Here is a 24792-nt window from a genome sequence, read left to right on the forward strand (position 1 = left end):
TGACATCATAAATTCAGCTGGTTTTTCACGTAGCTGCACTCAGCTGAACGGGCAGAGGCAGAGACACAGGCGGTGACACCTCTCCGAGGACACACTCCCTAACAAAAGGCAGGATGCAGAGCTTGAGCTCGGCACGTAATCCAGCCTCGCTGGATCTTCACAACAACAGCCCTTCAGGATTTCCAGACTGGTCCAGAATTAAATCCGTTTGGGTTTAATTTATTTTCAGAAGAAATATTAGAAGGGAAAGAGTCTAAACAGCAGATCTGTCCTCTGCCCAAGTCACTCACATTCACACAGCCAGCCTGGAATACCAGCAGCGCTGCCACAAGCACTAAAAGCACTAACAATACAACTTCAGGACTGTTGGTGCAACGGTGTCCAGGGGCAACAACGCTGGGGCCCTGCTTCCTCACCAGCAACCCTCCAAGGAGCTTCAACGACTTCCAATATGCAAAAGTGCTCTGCAGCCTCCTTATCGCCCTCTGAGATCACCAAACACAAACATCTTTCAGCATTTTCACTTCCCCTCTGGCATCAGAGGCCAGAGGAGGATGCTAAAGCTCAGCCTTAAGAGGGCCCGCTAGTTTCCTTTTACCTTCCCATTCTTTCATGATGCACATCTTTGAAATCCCTTCTAAGAGACAAGAAGCTCAGGTAGCACAGATATCACGCCTCAAACTTGTAGAATTTCAAAGGAGAAGTGGAGGATAGCCTTAACTTTGAACAGACCCACGAAGGACACTTCAGCAGTAAAGTAACAGTGCCTCAATGCAAAGCCAGGAGAATAAAGTCCTGGCATTCCCACTTCTTAGAAAACGGAGAGAGAAGCCAATTCAGAAATCTTCAAAAGCCTTTTTCAAAGAACTCCAGCCTAGCCTCAAGTTGGACCTACAAATTTCTTACAGCCAGTGGAAAAAATGCTTTGCAGAGGATTTATAGACAGTCTTTTGATATTTAAATTTTACAAGGGACTTGCATAGATATATCCCACTCAGCTCTGAAAGCAAAGCACATAGTACACGAGCAAACTATTTAGCACTCTTTCTCCTGCCATAAATAGTTTAAAATTCCTGGATGTTGAGTCTTTAAAGTGCTGGTGTGGGAGAAGCATGTGACAAGCAGTACTGAATATTAAGTCTTGAAAATGAAGGATCAGATACCCACTGCAGATGAGTGACCTACTAGATTTTTGACTCCTCATTTAAAACAGTCTGTAAAAATATGGACTTTGTGGTGGAATGAAGCCTCACAAAGAAGAATGCCTACAATGGGGCCAGTGCCAAGACAGATGAAAAAGAGCATTAGCAGTCTTGCAGGGAGTGCGACTGTGTAGTCAGACTGTGTGTATTTAAATCAGGGCAAGATGGAAGGGCAAAACAATGATTCATAGCCTAGCCCACTGCTCTTACAGCTCAAAATTAGCAGTCTGGAGCATTATCTGCTCTACAGTGATCAATCTGACATGCAGGTATTTGCACAGCAGGTACCTGTAAATAATACATGGGGGAAATGGATCTGCAAAATGTCCTTTAAAAAAAAATTTTAAAAAGGAATTGCTATGGAAAAATAGATGCTACAGTCCATATTTGATATAACAACCCTTTTTGTGGTAGCCTTTCCTCTTGTCCCCAGTGAAAACACAGTACTCACTCAAGTTAACACCATTCTAACAAGCATTTTAAGAAAAGATCACAACATATTTTCAGGATTTGAAATGTTCCTGACTTCTACAAAGGCAGAGTCCTGTGATGGGAACCCTGAAGGTCTGCACACCTAGCTGCACTTCTCGGAACATGCTCAAGGGCAGAACAACACACATGAAGGTGTCTATGCAGACTGATGCTGTTGTACATCTCCAGCCAAGCTCCGCACTGCTCCAGAAATCAGTCACATAAGCACTGGTACTGAGTCTGAGCTAGCAGGCTCTGCTGAGAGGGAAGCCCAAAATACTGAGCTCTCATTTACAACAGCTTTTGAAAAGGAGCTGGCTTGTACCTCGCCAACATCAAGTGCAAATGCACTACCACATGCAATTGCACACGGACTTCCTAACCAAGCTGATACAAAAGCAGTGTTGAGTGCCTCATACTCTTAGAACTTTCCTTGGAACTTACCAATTTCCACAAAATCACCTTTGTTAAACATTCAAAACCATCTCAGAGCCAGTGGACCAGCACCGGCCCTGACCCCGAGGCAGCCCTCAGCCACCCTCCCCTGCTCCTCCGCGGGGTAACACTCACTCCGATCCTGCGGCCATGTCGGAGTAGGACGTATCTGGTGTGGTGACTCCCAGAGGGATTGCAATGCTCATGACGCCCGTCGGGGATCACGGAGTCCAGAGGGCAGCGACCGGCCGCTCCGAAGGCGGAGAGGAGCCGCAGAGCCTCGGCCAACACGTCACGGACATGGGGAAACCTGCCGGGCAGAAACAAAGCATTGAACCTCCGTTATGGGTACAAGGTCCCCCCCATATGCCCCCAGAGAAGGCTTTCAGCAAAAGATGAGCAGAAATAAGGCTTACAGCAAGTGGCACGCTGCATGTGCTTTATTTTCACACCTGGGACCAGGGAAGAGGGGGGCAGAGGCAGATGGTGGTGTTTTTATTCCCCACAGCCTTGGACTGACACGCAGTGATCTGCTCTGCCACAAAGCCAATAACGATAACCCCACAACTAAACTTAGCACTGATTACCAGAGAAGCACCCTCCTAGCTCCTTCTGCACGTGAGCAGCAGCTGTCACCTACCACCCGCAGCCCTCCATCAGCATTCCCTCACTCCTTCCCCAAACAAGCCGCAGCCACGGCCCGCTCGGGGCGGACGAGGAGGCAGAACGGGCGGCGAGGCTGTGCCACAGCGGGGCAGGCAAGGCCGGCAGCGAGGCCTTGGGCTGCCACCGATGGCAGTGAGCCCCACGGGGTCCCTGCGGCCCTCTCCCCACGGCTGGGCCACGTCAGGCTCCGGGCAGCGGGTGAGTCACGGCGGCAGCGGGCAGCCTCCGCCCGGCCTCCTGCGGCCCTCACCGCGGGCAGTGAGGCCTCAGAGCTCCCTGGTTGCAGCCGTGGGCAGGGGGCTTCTCACTGGAACCGCCCTGCCGCTGTCCACATGCACACCAGAAATGCCAAAAGTCTCCCTCCAAGGGCAAATGAAGTGAAAGTTGGCAAGTGGAGGTGCCGCACGTTGTATTGCCTTTCCCTTCTGTCTTAAAAGGCAGGCCACTTGTCTTATCACTGGGACAGATTTTCCTTTTTCAGCATGTATCCCTAGGAGAAATCTCTTCCTGATCATACGACAGGCATACGGCGAACTACAGACGTGGCACGTAACGATTTCCAAGTGGTCCGTGGCAACTCCCTGTTATGCCCCAAAGCGATGGCCTCATGGGGAGGTGGGCAGACAAAAAAAAACAGAGCAGGACAAGCCCACAGGCAGCCCGAGCCTGAGACAGCTCAGGTGTCCTTGAGTGCATTTTCTGGATGAAAAATAATCATAAAAAAGTCCCTTTCAGGACTGTCTCACCCCTTCTTGTGCTTGTGACAGAACTGCGATTTCTGCACTGACACCAGACAAGAAATTGTGCTGCTGAAATGCAGCTGGGAGCTATAGACATGGATCCTGCTTCAACCCGGAGTCACGTAACATTGGCTAAAGGTTAAAAGAAAAGGGGGGACCGGTTTCATAGCATCTAGAGTATCCTTTCCTTGTAAGGGACATAGAAACCTTTAAAAAATGAAATAAAATAAAAAAATATTATTTTTTTAAATACTCACTCAGGTTTCTTTACCCTATTGATCTCTTGCCTTTGCCATGACCGTCCCCAGCTGGCAGCAGCCTGAGATTTAATCAGGACAAATTCCAGCTCCTGCCTACTTGTGACTCAGCAGGACCGAAGGGTTTCAGGCGCGGTCTCTGGACCCGAGATTCACAGGACACCGTGTCAGCCCGGGGGTAAGCGGGACAAGTTCTGGGTCACTTCTCAGAGGAAACCTTCCCACCACCACCGCTGCAAATAGCAGGCTGTTTCGGCCCAAAAGCAACTCCCACTTTTGGGAAAGAGCGCTGGAGAACCACGAAATACCAAACAAAAAAGGTTAGACAAGGCGAATTCCAGTTCAATTGCTTTTGTGTTGATCCAGCAGGACTTGCCCAACAATCGCCAGCTCTCAGATTTTGCTGTTTGTCGCTGCTGTTTTCTGTGTACTTTCAACTCTGACAATGTAACATTCAAAATGAATCGCTGAGACAAATCCGAAGTGCTGTCCAAGACCACACCACCTTCAGGCTAGATTACAGTGTGGTCTTCATGAAGCTTGCCCTGGGAACACCCAAAACATCAGCCTGCACAGAAAACAGGGGTTGAGATCAAAACATCCACTCAGGCACTGGTTAATTCCCTGTATAGACAGTCTCCAAACTCCTCCCTGCCTCCTATCCCAAAAAATATACAGCTGGACAGGAGAAAAAAGGCAGGAAGTTCTCTCCAGTGCCACTGGAAGATTTCCTAAAATCTAAGATCTTAATGCAAATGTAGTGAGCTTCAGACCACGGCACAAACCTCTCTCTCTCGTGATACAACTCTTCTCAAAATCAAATGGAAACAGGAATTTTGATGGCCTAGCGGGTAAATAATGCTTAACCGGTTTCAAAAATGCAGTGTTTAAAGATGTACTTTCCCCCATGCTACACTCCTGCCTCCTTAACCAGTCACACCAGTATAAAGACACCTGGTCTTCCCCAGCATCATCACAACAGCTGAGACGAGCATCCATCCACCTGCACCGCGACCACAGCTTCGTGGTCCCCGACTCGCCCAGCACAGGTCACACTCCAAGGGACTCACCCACCGCCTTCACGCCAAAATCACAAACAGCTGCCTTAGCTAAAATGCAAATATATGCTATTCAATTATTTCAGGTAACATCCTGTATCGACAGAAAGGACTGTAATAAATCCAAGCTGGCCAAGCAAAGGTTAGGTAACACCTGCTCGAACAGTAAATTTAATTTTCGAAACTGTTTAGGATGCAACAGCAGCAGCACTGCATTGGCTCCCTTCCACAAATGCTGCCCTCCGTGTTACAAATCAAACAGACAGAAAATTTACTGCTGGAAACTTTTCTCACCACTTGTGCTGCTGAGAGGCTGTTGTCGAAATCTGTGGGACATGTAACATAAATGTGAAGTGATTCAATTACCATTCTGCAGAGGTCCTGCTTCCAAACATCGCGTCACCCAGTGGCACCCAAACACGAGGGCAGTCCACCCGAACCGCAGCAAGCACCGCCTGTTTGTTCCAGCACACCTACAAGCCCCATGTCAAGGGCAGATAGTCACAGAAGGGCAAGCACCTTTAGTGCAAACAGAATCAGATCAAGGGTTTTTGCCAGTTTAAAACAGCCAGCTCAAAAAAAAAAGCATAAAATTCCCAGAATTTCAGACATGCTGTTCCATAAGGACACCTACACAGAGGCAGAGCAGACAAATCTGTAAGACTTTTAACTCCAATTTATTCTGTTTTACCTGAATTGTGCCTCAGTCTATTAATACAAATGCTTAGCTCTGCTCTGGAAACAAGCTGGATTCGCTAAGCAGCAGGGAAAGACTGAGCTAATTAAATAAAAAAAAGTACTAACAGAAGTATTTGCCATTATCATATTTTTTATATGTAAGTATCTATATGCAAAGAGAAATGCTTCTATTTATAAATTTGTTTCACAGCTCACTTGTTCTCTGGGATCTGGAGAACCACGACAAAAGCACCAACAAGCTCTTAGAACAACATTTAAAAACCGTTAAGCGTGTCAAAATGCAACAACCCAGTGAGACTCGATCTGCTCACCATGCTGCACAAGAGCTGGAGTCAAGGATCAGGAAAGGCGACAGCACTGCCTTTACAGCACAGGTCATCTCCATCAGCTTTTGGTATCCACCGACTGATGCATCAGTCAGGCTGTTCCTTACAAGATATGAAATCATACTGATGATTCCCATGCCTGTAAAGCACCTTATGGAAAAGCTGGAAGCCACCTCAATGTGTCTACAAATACACCTACTTAGCTAAAGTCAGTGCGATAAAGCAGTTCAGCTAAGGCCACGTAAGCCGTGTTTAAAACTGAGGTACAAGCAAGCTAAACTGATTTTGATAAAACTTGGTAAACAGCTGAAAACTGAAAATCCTTTGATCGAATTCATTTAAACTGGGTTTAAGATACTGTAAGAGATTTTCATCATTTCCACCCATGGGATTCCATCATTTTATCTGACTCAGAAAACATCGGTTTTAGTTAACCTCGTCTGCAAACTACACCCTAAGGGACCGTCAGTGGTGACAGTGAGCAAGTGAAAGAAATTAAACCGTCAAGCAAGAAATTACAAAATGCATACTCGAGTGTTCTCAGCCACTGACCTGGGACTGGGGAAGATTCCTCAGAAAAGCAGAAAGAATAACCTCAAAACTTTGCTGCTGATTCAGCAGTCCAGAAGTTGTGCAAAACCCCTTTGTTTTGCAGACAAAAAAATAGCCCGAGCTTTTCTTTTGGAATCACTAAGGATATCAGGTATTATGATAAGAAATAAAAGAAAATTATAATAAGAGGTAAAGGAAGGGCAGATAAGACTTTGCTTCCAGAAACACCTTCTGCAGGACAACTCAACCGCATTCCTCACAGTCCAGTACAGTCAGGAGGCAGAGGCTCGAGACAAGGGCTTATTTGGATTTTCGTAAAACACCTCATTGGCACCGTGAAACCTTACTGGAAAGTTTAATTCACATTGATTTGAAATTGGCTGAAGATTCACGCAGAAGGATAATTCCATAAACAAATACATACCAAATTAGAAAGGGGAAGCAAATTACAGAGTAGCAGTGATCCGTGGCAGACCAAATTATTCTGAGGTGTGCTTACATGAAGAGGTGGCAGGCAGACACCAGGTAGCTCTGCCTGTGCCCCACGCTGATGAGCACAGACCTAGCTGCATTTGCGTGGCCTGCACACACGGTCCGCTGAGCAGGATGGTGAGAGAGATGATGTTTTAAAGGAGTAACAACCTCAATGTAAAGGAAAGGACCATCACAGTAGAAAAGTTTATATCAAAGTCCTCATACCGTTTGTTTTAAGAAAGCTTCACAAGACAACGCTTTGAAAATCTAGCAGTCTCCACGAAATGCTAGAATCTCAAAAATGTTAATCACCAAAACAGAACTTTTAAAAAATAGTAACAGTGGAGAAGATAAAAAACTCAAGAGACAGAAGTACTTCTAGGCCCATTTCTGTGCTAAAAACATTGCATTAAATTGCCTCTACCCCAAAGCGTAACAAGTCATTGGTGAAGATGGCAAATTCTTCAAATGCTGAAGTATTTGAAATGATATTTTCAAAAATGAAATAAAGGTGAACCCCTGAAAATGCTTTTATTTTTGCAAATACTATTTTCTATTCTTTCCTGAAAGATCCATAGCAATGGAAGATGAAAAGAAAGGTCTACCATAAATAAGACTCCACAGAAATGATGATAGAAAAATTTACCAAAGTAAATGAAAATAGGAAAGAGGAGAAAAAAAGCCTCAGTTCTACAAGCATCTGATTTGGGATGGTAGCAGGGGAAGAAGGCTTCAGCAAGAGGAACACGTCCTGACTGCTGTGCTGGTTCTACAATCTGAGGTTGTCGCTCTCTTTTCCCACAGGGTGAAGGGGAACAGGCAAATGTCTGTGTGTCACAATAAGAAAACACAAACAAAAAGGTTCAGAACTCATATTTTGAGATAAAGGGCTTGACAACTAACCTCCAGTGAATCCAGCTGTGGCAGTGACTGCTGCGACTGTCCCCTCTAAGCCTTTGCCAAAACAGCTGGCAGGAAGGAAATGTTGCCATGTCTCATCGAGCGCAGTTGACGCCAAGAACACGGGACTAAAAGCAGAAGCAGGTAAAATACAGATTCCCCTTTAGATATGGTTATAAGGGCAATACGTTTCTGCAACAGGGCAGAGCAGACGAGGAACAGCAGCACCGGAAAGTACCACTGCTGTCTGCCGCACCTCGTCCGTACAAGTCCTACATTTTGAGATTGAATTTAAGAGGCCTGCCTATGCCAGAAAATGGCTATGGTTAAAATAAGATTCGAGGTTAATTTAAATAACATAAACAACACCGGTTTAATCCTAGCACACCAGAGTATTTCTTTGTTCTAGCTTTTGTTGCTTGTGAACGTAATAGCAAGCACGTGAATGGCTGTATCTGCATAACTAGTCAAACTTTCCTAAGTAGACGAGCCCTAAATTAAAAAGGCTGTCAGACACCCCCCAAGGATAAATAACTGGAGACCTTGAATTTGTGTTATGAAGGGATTTTAGAGAAAATCCTATACCACATGCAAGGTCAGAGGGAAGCAGAGCAATAAAGGGCAATAACTAGGCCCGGATCCAAACTGAGGGAATTACAGTTCCCACGAGAATCCGGCCGGTCCCCGCAGCCGCGGGAAGTCGCTGAATATAGGAGGAGAATCAGCAGAATTTACTGGCAGGCAGCGGAGGCCAGAAGCTGCAACCAGCGGCAGGCTGACCACAAACAAGTTGCCAAGGAGTAGGATTGCAGCCTCCCGTCCCAGAATTGGAAAAGATTTCTCCGTAATCCCACTAAATACTCTCTGCCTCGCGAGCCTGGCTGTACGTCCTTTATACATCTATTTAAGGCCTCCACGTGATGCCGGCTGCCTGCCCGGCCACTCCCCGCCAGGGCGAACAAAACGGCTCCAGAGGAGCCCGCAGCCGGGCTCGGCGGGCAGACGTTGCATCAGCCAGGTGTGCAGGAAGCAGGGGGATAAAGCGGCGATTTACGGAGGGCTTCCCAGAGCCGGGCCGCTTCAGGAATGCCGCGGAAAGGCCGACAGGAAGGAGCGCGCCGCTTCGCACACAGAACAAGCTTCATCGGCTTCAGAAAGCCTTTGTGCTGGGGCTCCGGGCCTGGCCTTCCTCCCAGAGATGATGCAACACCGAGGCACAGGGTCTGCGCCAGAGAAAACTATTCACAGGCGAGGCAGATGGCAGCGCGGCTGGAGGATCCCGGATCGCGACGCGCCGGGGCCCAGCCCGAGCCCCGGCCTCCCTCAGCTCGCCGGGAATCCTCCATTTCACGCTGCCGCCCCTCGCTCCCACCACCGCCGCAGCTTCAGGGGGAAGCAGGACCATACGATATCCAGAACCCTGTCAAAGGGCACGTCAACGTGGTGGAAAAATCACAGCTCATCCAATGGTCTGTTTGAGAACGAGGCAGGGGAGAAACTGAGCCCCTAGCCTCACAAGGGCCTGCTGGGGATCCTCTCGCCGCCGCAGGCTGTGCCCCCAGCAGGCAGGGCAGCCCACCACACCAAGGCAGCCTGGCCACCACAGACCCCTCACAGGGTCGAGGTTCAATGCTGCTCTCCAGCACCAGGCCGGTTCTGAGCCCCCTCTCCCTCCCTCCCAGTCACCAAGTGCCCTCCCGGCTCCAGTCTGCGCTGGGCTTTGTGAGCAGCAAGTTTCACAGCGTTGCACCTGGGCCTGAGATCATGCAAATACATTTTTCCCCGAATTGGAAGGAAGTTATTCGAGGCTTATGTAACGCTCGTTTGCTGCGCTCTAACAAACAGCAATTTGTTTAACAGGCTTTGAGTGGGAAACTCGGCTAGGGGAAGATCTGCAGCCTGCATTGCACACAGCGAGATGGTCAAATCCAATTGCTAATTAAGCTGCGTAATCACCGAGCACTGCTAACTATGTAAAATTCACTGGGTTTTAAAGAGCTCAGGAAAGATTTCTGCAATCTTCCAGCACTGGAGCTCGTCTGGTTACATGGCCCCACTGCATCCCCTTGTCAGGGAGGTCTCTGCAGGAACCCCCCGACTGCTGCACTTGCCTGGCACTGGTGCCCAGCGGTTCTTGGCTCTTCCAGACGCCTCTGAGACCTCTGGAAATCCCAAATTTCTTGCAGACCGACTTTGCACAGCCCAGAACATATCATTGAGCAGACATAGCCTGTCATGGTGGCGCTGAGAGCAATCACGATATGCCCCCGAAGAATGTATCAGCCAAAAAGCCTTATTTTCCCCTTCCACCCCAAATTCTGGGGCTTCTGCCCACCTGCTTGATGCAGAACTCTGACCAAGAGGTGCTCTTTATCATGGTTCACTTTTCGGGCTTACTTGCATCTCGTGTCATATTGCAGCTTGGCACTGGCAAGCGAAGTGCCAACGTTCCCCATGCAGCACCACGGCATGCCCTGCTCTGTGGGGCAGATCCTCCACGCCCAGGTGATCCCCACCCTAGTGCAGTATTACAGCAGGCAGAGTTACAGAATAAGCCATTAACCAACAACATAGCGGACCACCAAGCTTTAAGGCATACAAATAATTTATTGTGATGCAAGAAATAAAAAAAAAAAGTTTTGTAAATCTTTGGTAAAAGAAGATAATCGGAGACTTGCTCTCACAACCACAGGGGTGAAGGTGTCGTACTTATTCAGAAAGCTCCCAGCACCTGCTCCGTAACTGCTGGCAAGAAATGCAAAGTTCAGTGGTACAGCCAGTGCCACAAGCCATTGCCACTTTTTTGAGTAACCCATTTTGTGTTAACGAGATGAAAAGAGGATGATCAAGTTGAAAATCATCAAGTGGATGATCAGTTACAAACCTGCAAATAGTGACTAAATAAAGACAGAAGCCACTCAGATTCGGTTTTGGTGGCTTTTAGATCTGTTAGTAATTTCTTCCTTTGAAAAGAGCTTCTCTGAGCGCACAACCCCACAACCAACCCCCTTGACTGCACGTGGGTGGTAACATGGGAGTACTGAAATCAAGCAGTTGACCAAAAGTGCTCGGTGTAGAGCTCACACGGAAGCGATGCTGAGGAAATGGCTCTGTAACACATCAAGAGCGAAATTCTATCTGCCACCACAGCCGCTGGGTTTTTTGAATATTGGATTATGAGAAGTATACCGAGAACACTGACTACTGCAAATTCAACTAAGCACAAGTATCTGCAGCCAGATGGTGAAACTGAGAGGCTGAAACACAAAAGTTGCTCACGCTACAAGAGGTTAAACCCCCTGCAGCAGAGGGAACACGGCTGCCTCCATCAGCCTCTCGGTGCCGGGGAAAGGGAGACGATGACACAGCAGAGAGGAAGGGGGAGGTTTCCTTACTGCCAACCCTTCACAGCCTCTTTTGTGCGTGGCACTTTCAGCCAGTAGCTCCTGCAGGTTAGGACAGACAGGGCCGTCTGGATGAGGTAAGCAGCAGAGGCTGCCGCACTGGATCTCAAAGCTGGAGGCCTTTGCTTGACATTGTGCAGTGCCCCAACACGTTCCTGCAGCTCGCTATCCCTCTCGCCTTCAGCAAGGAAACTTGCAGTTGCTAGACAACCTCCTTCCCAGCTACAAAGCAGCTCAATTCCTGTGACAAATCGATGGGCTCAACGTGCAAAAAAAAAAAAAAAAAAAAAAAGCTACGGGGTTTTGAGCCGCCTTCTTCCCTAGGAACGCTTCCTGCTCTCAGCACACAGCTGCAGAGGCCAAGCAGCTCCTCCCCGGCAGGACCTGGAGCAGAGGAGAGGCAGGAATGCAGCCGCGCCAGAGAGGAGAGCAGATTGCAGCCCCGCGCCGCCTCCTCTGCGCGCGCACACACCCGTAGAGCTGGCCTGGAGAGCTCTGCCTGCACAAAGCTGCAGGTACGGAGAGCTGGGAACGACCTGGAAGGGAACTGAAGAGCTCTGCAGATCTGCAGAGGCACCTGGGGCAAGGTAATCTATGAAAATATAGAAACTCAGCAGCTGTCGAGGGAGTGGTGGAATGGACAAACACAAATAAGAAGTACAAGCACGATCTGGAGCCATTACCGAACTGAGTCACCGATTTCCCAGGTGAATTTACAAAGCGAGGGAGGAGCAGAATTGCTGAAGTAATCTCATTTGAATGGCACGAAAAACAGCAAACAAGTGCCATTACAATACTGCTTTTGATGATTATTTAATATTATTTCAAACATTAATAAAGTTTCAGACTAAGTCCAGTTAACTTGAGACAGAGAATATCCTACATTAATTTAAGAACAAACCTACCAGGAAAGCTTGGGCCTGCTTTGCCTTTCAGAGGAGCTGTAATCACATTAACATTGTGCAATTTTTTTAATGCTGTTTCTAAAAAAGGAGGAAAATGATTTAGACTTCTGCTGTGGTCAACTGGAATCCAGAAATGCTCATTTGAATACAGTGAGTGTACACAGTTACATCAGTGCTTCTCTGCAGAGGATTTCAGAAAGCCTTAAACATATCTTAAACATCTGAACCAACGCAGTATGGGAAAGAACTGACTTCCAAAGATGCAAGCCACAAAGCATTAAATTTCAGAGCTGCTTTCACATCTTGTGTGTCTTATGCAAGGCAGTAAGCTAGTACCAGGTTAACCATTTCTCCCCTAAATCAATCTTCACTTCATGACCTTGGCGTTGACTGCGAGTACACACATCTGAACTTGCTCCAACTGATCGTGGCACAAAACCTCTAAAGATTCTCAAGCACCAGTGTCAGGAAAGGATTACTATCACAATAACAACAAAAATCACAGTATATTTTCTGCAGAAAGAAACAAGTTGGGCCTACTGTAAAAGGCTAAGATGAACATTTGCCCCTTTCACCTTCCCTGTGAACGATGCCAACGTTTAATTACTGTCATTGCTAAGAAACTGTATTTCAAGATTGAATTTATCCAGCCTCAGTTGATAGTGCTATGCCTTTGTCAGCAAATCTCACAAGTCCTTTTAGAGAAAGATCAAGTCCTCTCTCAATTGTCTTTTCAATAAGCTGAGTAAGTTGAGCTCCTTTAAGCCTCACATCATGAGGCTTATTTTCCAGTCCCTGGATCATTTCTGCAGCTGTCCTTTGAATTCTCTCCAAATACACTGGCATTCTTCTTGAAGCATAGAAACCAAATTTCAATTCCAGTATCAGTCTCAACGTTACTGTTTGCAAGATTACTTACTTATTTTTCCTTGATGTTCCTTTCCCCCCAACTTTTTCTTTTTCAGATGTGCCCAAGAATCACATTAACCCTTTTAAATAAAATACTGACCCGAATACCCCGTAGAGGCAGTTAGCTGTAATGACCCTAAAGCCCTCTGAGGTGCTGCCTTCCAAAATGCTGCTTCACAATGCACGGGTGGGTTTGCAGCTCTGCTAACCAACGCACCACCTTGCAACTGTGTGGATTCGTAAATTTCCTTGAGAGGTGATAAAACAATCCAGAACTCCCTGAACATATTTCATTATCCTTCTAGTGCCTGATGAAAGCTTTGTCCAATATTCTATTTTATCCAGATAAAAAGATACTAAAGAGCAGTAAATTAAAAGCTTATTTCATCTCACCATCTATAAAAGCTAGGTGTGTCCTTTGAAAGCTACAGTCCCAGGTATTTTAGATGTCCACTGTTTCTGCAGTTCCTACAGCACAACCATTTCTAGTTTCGGTGTCCTCCTGCCTTCCTCCCTCCAACAGGCATGCCCCCCGCATCTCCGACAGCCAGCCCAGCCTCCCCACAACCACAGCACAACGCGGGCTGGAAGGGACCACTGGACCACTGGCAGCCTGAAACCCCCTTCTCTCCCAAAAGCAGGGCCAACTTGGATCAGGTTGCTCAGCCCTTTGCCCATTTCTTCTCCAGGGCCACTAAGTGTTTGTGTAACTATGCATTTTAAGGCCAAAAATAACCTTCCGATGATCTGACTTTCCACCTAACAAAGACTGGAAAATCTCACCTAGTCATTTTTATACTTGGCATTGCAGCTGCCCGATGAACGAGACCATGTTTGTTGAACACAGCCTGAAAAACAGCATATGGATTTACCACAATTCTTTGGGGGAAATTTAAAATCATGCAACAGACTGCAGCCTAGGGGTCCCAAGGCAGCAGCAACCCGAGCCATTAAGTCTTCACAGTGCGCAGAGTACGTGTAGTTTTTGTGAAAAAGTGTTAAAACTTTTTTTCAACTAAAACTACATCAAACGCATTCTTGGAAGCCTTTGGAGAATGCTTCAAACTACCCAAATGCAGCTCCAGTTCCAACTGCCCCTCCAAAGGAGACGGCTTCTCCACTGCATAAACAGATGTTAGCTGAAGACGTTAGCTTCCCCATAGCTTCGTGAAACATATATTAATAGCAAAGGTATTGATCTAATTTCAATTGTTCTCTTCCCCATTCACAGCGGTAAGATTTATCAGCAACTATCTTTATGAATATTTCTATTTCCCAACACACTCACAGCTCGTTTCCTTGAGTGCCTAAAAAAGGACGTCCACCGTCCCTTTACCAGCACAGAAATCTTTCAGCTCGCACAGGCCAGTTCATACAAAGCTCACCAGTTCTGGCTTTGGTCACTAACAAGAATCTCCCCCTCCCCTCAAAAAGAAAACCATAATTACATAAACAAAGGATTAGCGCAGACATGTATTTATCCACACAAAAAGCAAGTCATAATGGACAAGTTATTCCCCTTTCCTTGAAGAATAGCTACATGAAATCAAAGCAGCTCAGAACAGGGCTGTATTTAACGTAACAGCACGAACTACTACACTGAAATTAGAGACGTTAGCCAAGATCCTGCAGTCCTCTCACCTTACATTCTTCCCCAAGCATTGATTTTTGGCCCTGACAGAGCTGAACGAAACCTTCAGCCTGACTCAGGAGAGTCACTCCCGTTCTTGTGTTACGTTCTCCGCTCACTCCTGTCTGGGATCCTCAGTGCTGTGCTCCCAGCCAACAGCAAGCAGCCTCTTTAAACCTGGAAAATTGTGGAACAGAAGCCAAAAAAAAAAAAAAAAATCCCATCACATGAGTAAATGAGGCTTGACAGCATGATGGATGCTGCAGGTTCACAAGTATGAAGGCACTCCTAAGATGGGTTGCGCCTGTTACAGCTTCACATAAGCATAAAAGATGCTGGTTTGCCGCATTCAGGAGGGAGATGCTCAACTATTTAGATTGGACGCATTCTGTACAAGACTGAAGATGACTAACTCACAGCTGGACAGATTATGTTCTAGAAGAAAGCTGTGTGCTTTTTCCCCGTACCTCCAACACCAGCATTTCCTCATCTGCATCTTTTCTCCTTTCCTTTTCAAGCCCAAAACACTGAATTCTCCCGAGAAAAAACTAGCCAGAAAATATTCAGGCCAACATGCTTTACCCAAGAGGAATTCTGCATGCACCAGTCATCTTCGGGCTAATTTGATTTTGTCATTATGGAAAAACTGAGGACTGTCAAGACATCGGCTGGGTAACAGTTGGATAGGAGAATGATCTCAGCGCAGGAGGAAAACAGCACAGTTCTACTCCCTGACAATGCAGACAGACTTAGTGTGCACTAGCCATCCAAGAACAGTTTGCCACAGATACTCTGAAGGCCCCTTCACATAGTTTATCAGTCCTGTCGGCTACAAATCAGCAACAACACAGTTCAGGCTAAGAACAATCCTGTAGCATTACAATGCTGGTGAGAACAAGCAGGAAAAATACCCTGCCTCGTCCTACACGGCTTCCCCAGCCCCGGTTCCGTTGACTTTCTCACCTGTGTCCACCAACATCAGAATTAAAACCACCGACTGCTTTACTACACTGCTGAAGGACACTAAAGGTACAAGAGAGGCAACTCAGCACAGCAGAGCACGAACACCGTGGTGAGGACGAGACAGCTACCTCTAAGAGTCTAAAAGAGGCGATTTGCACCAAGAGCTCTGTAGGGAAGAGCCCTGTGTTACCTCCGTACCACCTAAAGGATGTCGTGTGCAAGCTAATCCCTGGTCTGCGCCCTGATTTTCCTATCAGTACAGCCAGAGCGACACACCGAGACGGCAGCACACAGCGTGAGGAGCTCAGCGAATCCATGTCACCAGCACGAGAGCGGGGACAAAGCGCCCTGGAAGAACCGCATCTTGAACTTTTGGTTGGGGGAAAAAAAACCAAGAGGATTGTAGTATTAGCCGCTAGAAATCCCAATACACTCCCCACTTAAGGGCATTCAAAACCAGCCTCACCTGGTGCCGTGGCCACCTCACTTGTTTCATCTGAGTCACTGCAAGCTGAAGACCCACACGTGCATCCCGGCTGAGAACCAGCGGCCTCCCAACAAGTGTGGCTAATCAGTTTAACTGAGAGATTTTAACCTGAGCTAAATTAAACCCTTTCGACACTAACACAACTCCGTAGCAATTCCCGTTGTTCACGACAAATTTGTACATTTTAAGCCCACATGCTATTTCAGTCAAACCATCCTTCTTAACAACTTGGGTAATTTTATTTTACAGGAGACCGGAAAGTTACCATCATTTTTCAAATCTATGTCAAGGCCATTTATTTCTTCCCCTCCCAACCTTCTCTGCACATAAAACGGCAAATATCAGAATTCCTTCAAATGTTGCCCCAACACACTGCCTCTCACAGGAACAGCCCGCTTTGCTATCTCTCAGAGGAGTGAATCCTTAAACCCTGACACTAGAAGAGCAACAAAACGCTACAAGTTCTGATCCCAAGAACATTTTGCTCTTACATCACCCCCGTCCGCTGCACGATATGGTAAAAACAGCAATTTTCAATCCAAGTACTTGTCCTGAAGGATCCTGGTTTCATTTCCGTGCAGTTCTGTGAAAGGCAGAGCGTGTCGACGTCTGGACCAGCCATCGCGTTCCTCCTGGTACCTTCTCCGCGTGCACTTCACCGAATTTCTGCTGAGCTCAGTCTCAAGCTACCAGTCCGAACCTCCATCCCAGAACGGCCAAACCAGCAACAACAGATTTCGGTGTCTACCCTTGCGTTCAGAATAAGCTCACACTGTATTCTTTACTAATTTATTACTTCCATCTGCTTAGACAAGAGTTCGAAACACAGGAGCAGGAAGTCGGAGCTGTGACAATGTAATTTTACTTACGCACGTCGATAGTTTGGACGTAAAGTCCTTTCCCAGCGCGTATTTCATCCTCTTACACATTCTATGACATTTTCACAAAGGATATCCCACATCCGCAGTGCTTAAGAGACTCCACCAAGCGATGGGCTTGTGCTGATGGATGCAAGCAATTTCTGCACCCACCTTAAAATTCCCTGACCCGGGCTGTGCTCAGACATCTTTTGGGAGCAGAGCTGGACGGGCAGCAAGTGCCATCCTCCTGGCAGCACTGGGCAGCTCGGTGTGTAAGGGATGCGACCAGCTTGGGGACTGCGCCCAGGAGCCTCCCACCCTAGCAGAACCTCCCCAAAGAGGAGCACCGTGGGCATACCCCAAAATACCACAGTGCCTGTTGCTTACTGAAACTTTCTACCTTCTTCACTTATTCTAGCATGGTAGGCTTGGGCTTATTTGTGAAGATTTTCGCTAACTAAAGGATTACCCTTACAACAGATGACATTTCTTGCTCACGAGACATACGGCTCAGGCCCAACATGAGTTTTTGCACAGCAATATCCATTTGGAAGTGTCACGACATGCTGGCATTTAAATAACTTTCTCCAAGCTCAAATGGCCGAAAAGCTGCCCCACGTCCCACCAGCCCCAGTAGCCAGTGCAGGAAACAGAAAGGCCAGCCTGCAGCGTGCAGGCGGAGCGGCACACGCGGGGATGTGCAGCACACAGCCAATTGCTCTGTTTCAAACACACGCTGCTACAACCAAGTTCTCTGTATTAAAGAAACAGGATTTTGAGTTTCCGCTGCGAGCAGCCTTGGCTGAATTAAGTTTTTGCATTGTTCCAGCCACGCATGTATCTCTATACCTTCCTCTCAGCACAGCTATATGGAATGCTTGCTACAGTTTTCTTTACTACTGCATTTTTTATACATCTGATTGACAACGTATCCTCCCTAATTCACAATTTTGCGCATGCCTCTATAGCTCACCAGTCATAATGACCTGCAAGTCGATGCAAAATACAGACTAATTACCAGGTGGAAAAAAAAAAGAATACGGAACATTGTGTAGCACATTTATTTATACAGATGTTTGCAGCGCTTGTAACACTAATTAATATTTTGTCATTTACCAAAATGAGGCATCACTCGAGCTCTCTGCCGTATTTACTTTCTGCAGGAATATACCTGCAGGAATTTGCTGTTTAGGAACAGCTCAGCGGCACGAGTCGAATCTAACACCGTTCCACCGCCGCAGACCCAGCCTGGGTTGCAGGTTTCACCCGACCAGCTTCTGAGCAAAACGCCAGCTGAAGGAAAGCCCGCGGTGCCCCTCTCTGACCGGGGAACTGAAGGTTTTATCCAAAGGGACTGCTTCACGCACAGCCACCGAGGGAATAACCCTGTGGTGCTTCGGACTCCCGGCCAGCCCCCCACACGCAGCGGCCGTCGGAGGGTTACGGGATCCAGCCGTCGAGCCGCCCCGAGGCGGAGACCCTGCTCCCCTTTGCCGGTCCCCACCACATCCTCTGCACTTCCACCCATATGCTCTCCCCTAGTCATTTTGTGAGGGCTCTGGAAGCTCGTCAAATCTTGGCGAGCCAATTCAATTCGCTCTCTTGGAGAGAAAAAAAAAAAAAAGGCGAAAAAGAATCCAGCAAAACCCCAAACCTTAATATATAAATAAATAAAACGGCTTTCTGCCGGGTTAGCAAGCTGCGTGAGCTCCGAAAGGGACCCAGCGAGCAGCAGGGCTGGCGGGAGGCCGCTGGGGGGTGAGGACGGAGGAGCCAACCCCCCCCGCTCTGCAGGCGAGCCGTGGACGCGGCTGCCCGGCGTAGCTTCACCCCGGGTAACCTCGCGCGCAGGGTGCAGCGCTGCAATAGTTTCGAGCTGACTTCAGCTGGCACGGCGTCAGGGCAGCCTCCCCATCTCCGGCTGCACTGGTGCTGGCCCGGCCCCGCGGCCGAGCAGAGGCCAGCAGAGAAGCCGGCCGCCCGGATGAGAAAGGCGCTGCTTTGCTGCCAGGCTGCCTTCCCCAGCGGCTCTCGACTGGGGCAGGCATGTGCTGGATCCAGGAGAAACGATGTTGGGAAGGAGAGCAGGGCTGTGGGAGCAGCACACTGGGTCACCTTCAACCGTACCGCTGATGGGCAACAAAATCCCACACAAAGTCGTGCAAGGACTGTGTGATGGGGTCACAAGCACCCCTTCCAGCTCCAAACACCAGCAAACCCCGAGGTGTGCATCACGACTGCACAGCAAAGCCAGGCTGGGGCAAGCTCAGAACCCGACTTTCCCCCTCAGGTACCCTTGTTCCCTGTTAACCTCCAGGTTGATCCCAATATCCTAGAAATTCATGGAACTGCGAGAACTTTGCACCAGAAAGCGAGCCTCCCCTGCAGTCGGGAGATCCCACTCCATGTGCGAGCAGCCAGCCCGTCTTCGCTAGTTCTTGAGCTGCACTCGCAGGAAGCTTCCAGAGCCTCGCTGTGGCAGAAGTTAATCTACAGCCACATTACTGAAAGCATTCCTGCAGCATGATTATAAGTTATTTCAACCTAATGCCACTAAAACACAGGAAATAATTTGTTTTGGTGTCTTTAACTAAAGACTCAAAGTTAAAACACGAATTCAGAGGGCTCCGATATTCTTCCATTACCTCAGCCTACACGGACCTACACACTGATACCGCAACCCAGGGGGAGACGAGCTAACACTTAGGGGTCCCAGCTGAACCCCGGGGCACCCCAGCTTCCAAATCAGTGGTTCTTGAGCTTTTTCCAGTGCTCCTTCCTGCCGACAAGCGAGGGTACGTGCTCACGTCTCCACTCACTCCAACAAGCTCATCTGGTAATTGCTCATTAGGGGCAGCTTCCACACTGGCATCGTGAAGGGTGCCAGTGCTAGAGAGCAACGAGAGCGCTGCCAGAAAGATGTAATTTGGGCAGAGGCAGGGCTGGGAGAAAGGGCTTTGAGGAAAAACACTGCTCTGTCGCTGGGCTAGAGCCGCAGTGGGAAGTTCAACTCCTCCCGGTGCCATCCTCTCACCTCTGCAGCTCTGGCACTCGGTCCCGGCAGCGAGCTTCTTCCCCTCCTCCAGCCTGAGCAACGCCGGCTTAAGTGGTCTTCCTTATCCAAATATTTCCGTGCAACACAATCCTCCAAAACACCAGCCACTTGCTTCCATGACACGAAGCCTGTGCACTACCATGAGACTGCATTATCTGACGCTGACCAGTTAAGGCTCCGAGCTGTGTCTTGACTTTTTTTCTTTTACCGAATCCTCACCAACAGGTACGTTCTGCTAAGAAGTTTGATGTCGGGATCTTGTACTCGTTCCCTACTGAGGGCCTGCCTTTCAAACTGCCCGCTTCAAAGCCAAGAGGCTTCTTCCCAGTATTGCAACTTCAAGCTGCCTTCTGTGCCACTGGCACAGCAACTGCAAAGTTTGGTCCTGTAAAAGAAGAAGGGTGCAGAAGAAAACCCAGCCCAGCACCGCGGGCTGGCAGAAGCTCCACGAGGATGACTGGAACACGCCTGAGTCAGGAAATGAGCAGCTACCCAAAGCCAGACAATGCCTTATTGTCAATGTATATGATTGCAATTGTAATCGCTCTCTAAATATGGACACATCAAAAGCACGGTGACCTTTCTACTCTAAAATTACTCCGGAATATTTTAGGGCTTAAGCATTTTGTTTTCAAAGCTCACTCGCATTCTGTCTCAGAAGGCAGCTTGTAAGTGAAAAAAATAACCAAGCTCGTTTAGAATGGGATGGATAAGAAAAAAAGAGTTTGCTGTCTTAAAAACTGCATGGATCTGGCTGCTTTGGATACCTCCCCTCCACTAAACTTAGCCCTTCCGTGACCCCCAGGGAGGAATGCAAGACCTGTCTACGTTATCAAGTTTATACGGATTAAACTTTAGCATAAACAACAGCTCACTGCTAAACTTCACTCTAAAAGCCAAATTCCTGCCTGTTTCTCAATGCCACCGTTCTCTGTCCCTCCCTCTCCATTTCCCCTTTTTCTTTACGTTTGGTGAATGTGGGACTATTAGATTCCTGACCACAAAAGAAATTACTTCTCCTGCTCACGACAAGCTCCCCCGTCAAACTTCTGACGAGTCCTCCCACATTTTTCCACCTTGAAGTCCCAGCACATCAGTGCACTTCTCTGAATATTTCCCATATTCCTCATTAAAACATTTTGTGTGCGCTTGGTAGGAGGAAACTCACCGAGAAAGCTTTTCTTCCCCCAATCTGTTATTTAAAAATGTGTTTGTTGTGCTGTTTAAGCATTTAAATTAGATGTAAGGACCAGAAAGTTGCAGATTTACAAGTGAAACAACAATATTGACGCTCCTGGGGGGTTTGTCCGCAGAAGCTGGCGTTAAGGCTACCATCCACTGCAGATTTCTTCTTCTGGGCTACGGCTTTTCAAGTTCAGACTCATCAGTTGAAGCGAGGGAAAAATCCCTTCAGCTATTTTTGTTACAGGAAAATAATACTTCACCACCAGCTTGGGCGGGGGGAGATGAACAAGAACCTCCTGATTTGCCGTGGAGCTCACCCTCCAAGACAAAGAGCATCTTTACTAATCACAGAAAACCAAAAATCGAGCCAGAAGAAGTCGAAAAAAAGAGTGTTTCTCAGCGTGCTCGGTGGGCATTAGCTGCGATTCCAGCAGCTTAGCAAGTCCCACCCCTCGGTGCGCGCAGCGGGGAGGCCGGGAGCGCCGCACATTCTCCCCGCTCAGCAGGGACAGGGGCCGCCGCGCGGATGATTTGCTGCAGGAATATTGGAAAATTGCCACCAAAATAGCAAATCCTGGAAAAAAAAAAACACCACCGAGAAACCCCAAGCAACTTCAGCAAGGAATTAAGGGAAGACAAAATGTGAAACAAGCTCGGCTCCCGCAGCCCCAAGATGTTGGGCTCTTGCTGCATTACTGTCTGGGGCTTTTTCCGGGATCAAAATCAGCAAAAGGTTTGGGTGAAGGCAGACTTACACAAAACTCTAACTTAAAAATGTAACTTCGAACTTGTTATGCACTAACTCTTGCCACAAGTCATGTAAGCCAAAGTCTGACTGGAATCTCTAACAACTTTAACATACATAGCTGGTTTTGTTAAATTCAAAAAGAGAAAAGAGCTGAACAGACAAATATAATGCTATAGAGTATTTATTTTAAAATAAGCAAATGGCTGAAGTTTCATACGGTCAACTGAGATTTAGCGTCTCACATGCCAGATATTTAGGCATACATTTAACACTTTCAACTAAAGTATTGCTTCTACTTCTGGTATAAAAACCCTACGCCTATTACAACCTTCCTTCTATACTCAATACAAAATTTCACCGGTAAAACTTCTTAATTACACACAAAAGCAGCACCAGAGAAAGAACACAAACGTGTGTTTGCAGTACAGTAATACTGCCATGAGAACAATGATCTCTGAATTTCCAAAACTCCGAGCACCCATCGTGTTTGTTCTGTTACTGCCAGAGTAGATACAAACATTTTTATCTCATCACATCATTCAAAACAAGTTGGAAAAAGTCTAGCTGTCCAAAATGAAAGAAAAGCACAGGCCACTGAGGCTGATAAACTGCATGTCTGGGGCACAACACGCTTAGGTCTCCCTCATATGCTTTGCACCTGAACGCCTAAATTAAAGATCTTTTGTTTCATGAAGCATTTGGAAAATCTCAATGAAGTGCTGCTTTGTGTTTGCATTTTTTGCCCCCAAAGAGAGTACAAGCTTTTGAGAGTTCCAGGATGCCGATTCAACGCCACCTCTTTACTATGGCATTTTTCAACTTTGACCTATTACTTTTCCAAGTAAGACCTGGTTGTAACCGAGTACTCTTTCTAAAAAGGGATTTAAACGTACGTGGGATTTCACCACCCCACCGTGGGCTATAATCTCAGGCAACACCAGCTAAGGAATATTGCTTTCGGGTCACTGGGGAGATGACAGTAAAAGCAGAGCCAGGGCCTTGCCAAAGCGGTGTCAGTTATTCAACAGGATGCAAGGCGGCAGATTAATTCCCCATTACAACGGACAGGGAGGCTGTAAACAAAGGCTAAGGGGCACCGGAGGTGGCTCGCTGGGTGTTACCAAACGGAGGAGCTGGGTTTTGATGCCCTCACACCACGCTCTGCCCCGGCACTGGGCACGTTTTTAGGAGGGTTATGAGCTGTTCCCCCACTTCATGAGGCCATCTGGGCGCTGGAGCCTCACCTGTAAACGCTACCTGGGAGTTCTGCGTCCGCTGCCAGAGCGGATTTTAATCTCGCTCACGTTATCCTGCTCCTGGAATTTTTGCTTCAGGAGATCAGCAACGGCCAGCCCGATAGCCCAGGCCAGGGAAAGGCAGGGAGAGAGAGAGGGGCTCCCCGGCAGAGGTGCGAGTTCACAAAGATGGCAGTTGTTCTCTGCTGCTGCCGCATTCCCCCTTCGCACGCCGCATACCTCGGCCAGTTTCAGTCCTAACAGCCGCGCTGGAACACGTGGATAGCTCCCTTCCAGCAGCACGACACCACACAGACAGCGGCCGGTGCCAAACGCTTAGTTAAGGAGATAAGAAAGGCGCTCGTTCTTCCTTTTAAAAAAATAAATAAATAAATAAAAAAGGGAAGCTATTACAGTCAAGTAGACAGAGCGTGGATGGGAGCTGGCAGATTCCACACTACACAGTCACGTCAAAAATGGCCTCCTGCAAACTGTTCCTTCGTCGAGCCTTCGAGTCGACCCAAAGCGAGGGAATCTTCCCATTACCCGCAGGATGTTTCGCCGCCGCACTCCCCAGCGGTCGCTGCACGCTCTGCCACGGGGCCGTGCGAGCAGCAGAGGTTAAATCGCGCTCCGCAGTCGGCAGCAGAGGGAAACTCCTCTGCCCGCGTTCTGCTTCCAGCCCCGAAGTTGAGCCGGGCCATTATTTTGACTGTTCCCTGGTCTGTGAACGGAAAATCCCTCCTCAGCACTAGCGGGCTGGTGTCTGCTGCACACACCCACCGCACACAGCAGAAATTCCAGTCAATAAGGCAAGTGGGGCCCAGCCGGTGGAAGGGGAGGAAGGAGACACACAAACAATAAGGAAAGCATCTGGCTCTGTTACTGGCTGGGAAGGAGGCTGGAGTTCAGGAGAGACACGACTGCAGCCTGCAGTTAACAGGAAGATCCTCGCGATTCTCGCTGGCCTACTTTTCACACAGACCAAAATATCTGCGGAGGGTAACCCGGGGTTTCCAGCCCCGAGCACGATCCCACAAAGCACCGAACCAGGCTGAAACCCACCCCGGCGGATTCGTCGCACCGGGACCGAACCAGACCAGCTTCTGCTCTGGACCTGAGAAACGGCCCCCCCCCTAAAAAAAAACACCCTCAAACGCTTTCCCTGACCACGAGCCAGCCATCTCTTCGGCACCAGGCTAATGGAGGCTGCTCGGCCGTCCTCCCCTGGAGATCGCAGCCAAGTCTCCCGGAGCTCCTCTCATAGCAACCGGAGCTCCAGAGCCCGCGGCAGCTGCTGTCACCGCCTTCCCCGCGTACCCGCAGGATCCAGGGCGAAGCAACACCCTCCTCCCCGCACCTCCACAGCGGGAGCCGGGCGGCGAGATGACTTCCTGGGTCAACCGCAAGGGGGAAAAAAAAAAAAAGAAAAAAAAAAGGAAAGAAAAAAAATCCCTGTGTTTCCTATACGAGCGAGAAGGGAAATCTCCTGCTGCTGCTGAGGGGAAAAGGAAATCGGTCCGCTGGGTTGGGGCTCTGCCTTACGGTGTAACAGCCCTTCCAGCGGGGGGGCCACGTGAGATATGCCGGGTACGGGCACACCGTCGCCGTGTATGGGGACACCGGGGGGT

The 24792-nt window shown here is 48.2% G+C and overlaps 1 protein-coding gene across 3 annotated transcripts in view; it reads right to left on the reverse strand.

Moving 5' to 3' along the window:
• SETD5 (SET domain containing 5) overlaps positions 1-24792 on the reverse strand; it is a 76397-nt gene that overhangs the window by 38854 nt on the left and 12751 nt on the right. For all 3 annotated transcript variants that reach the window (XM_080606826.1, XM_080606827.1, XM_080606828.1), the window contains one exon: positions 2244-2418. In XM_080606826.1, the coding sequence (XP_080462952.1) occupies positions 2244-2418 (175 nt within the window). The remainder of the gene's footprint in view (positions 1-2243; positions 2419-24792) is intronic.

Source organism: Anser brachyrhynchus, assembly GCF_964034855.1.
Source record: "Anser brachyrhynchus genome assembly, chromosome: 10".
Lineage (NCBI taxonomy): Eukaryota > Metazoa > Chordata > Aves > Anseriformes > Anatidae > Anser > Anser brachyrhynchus.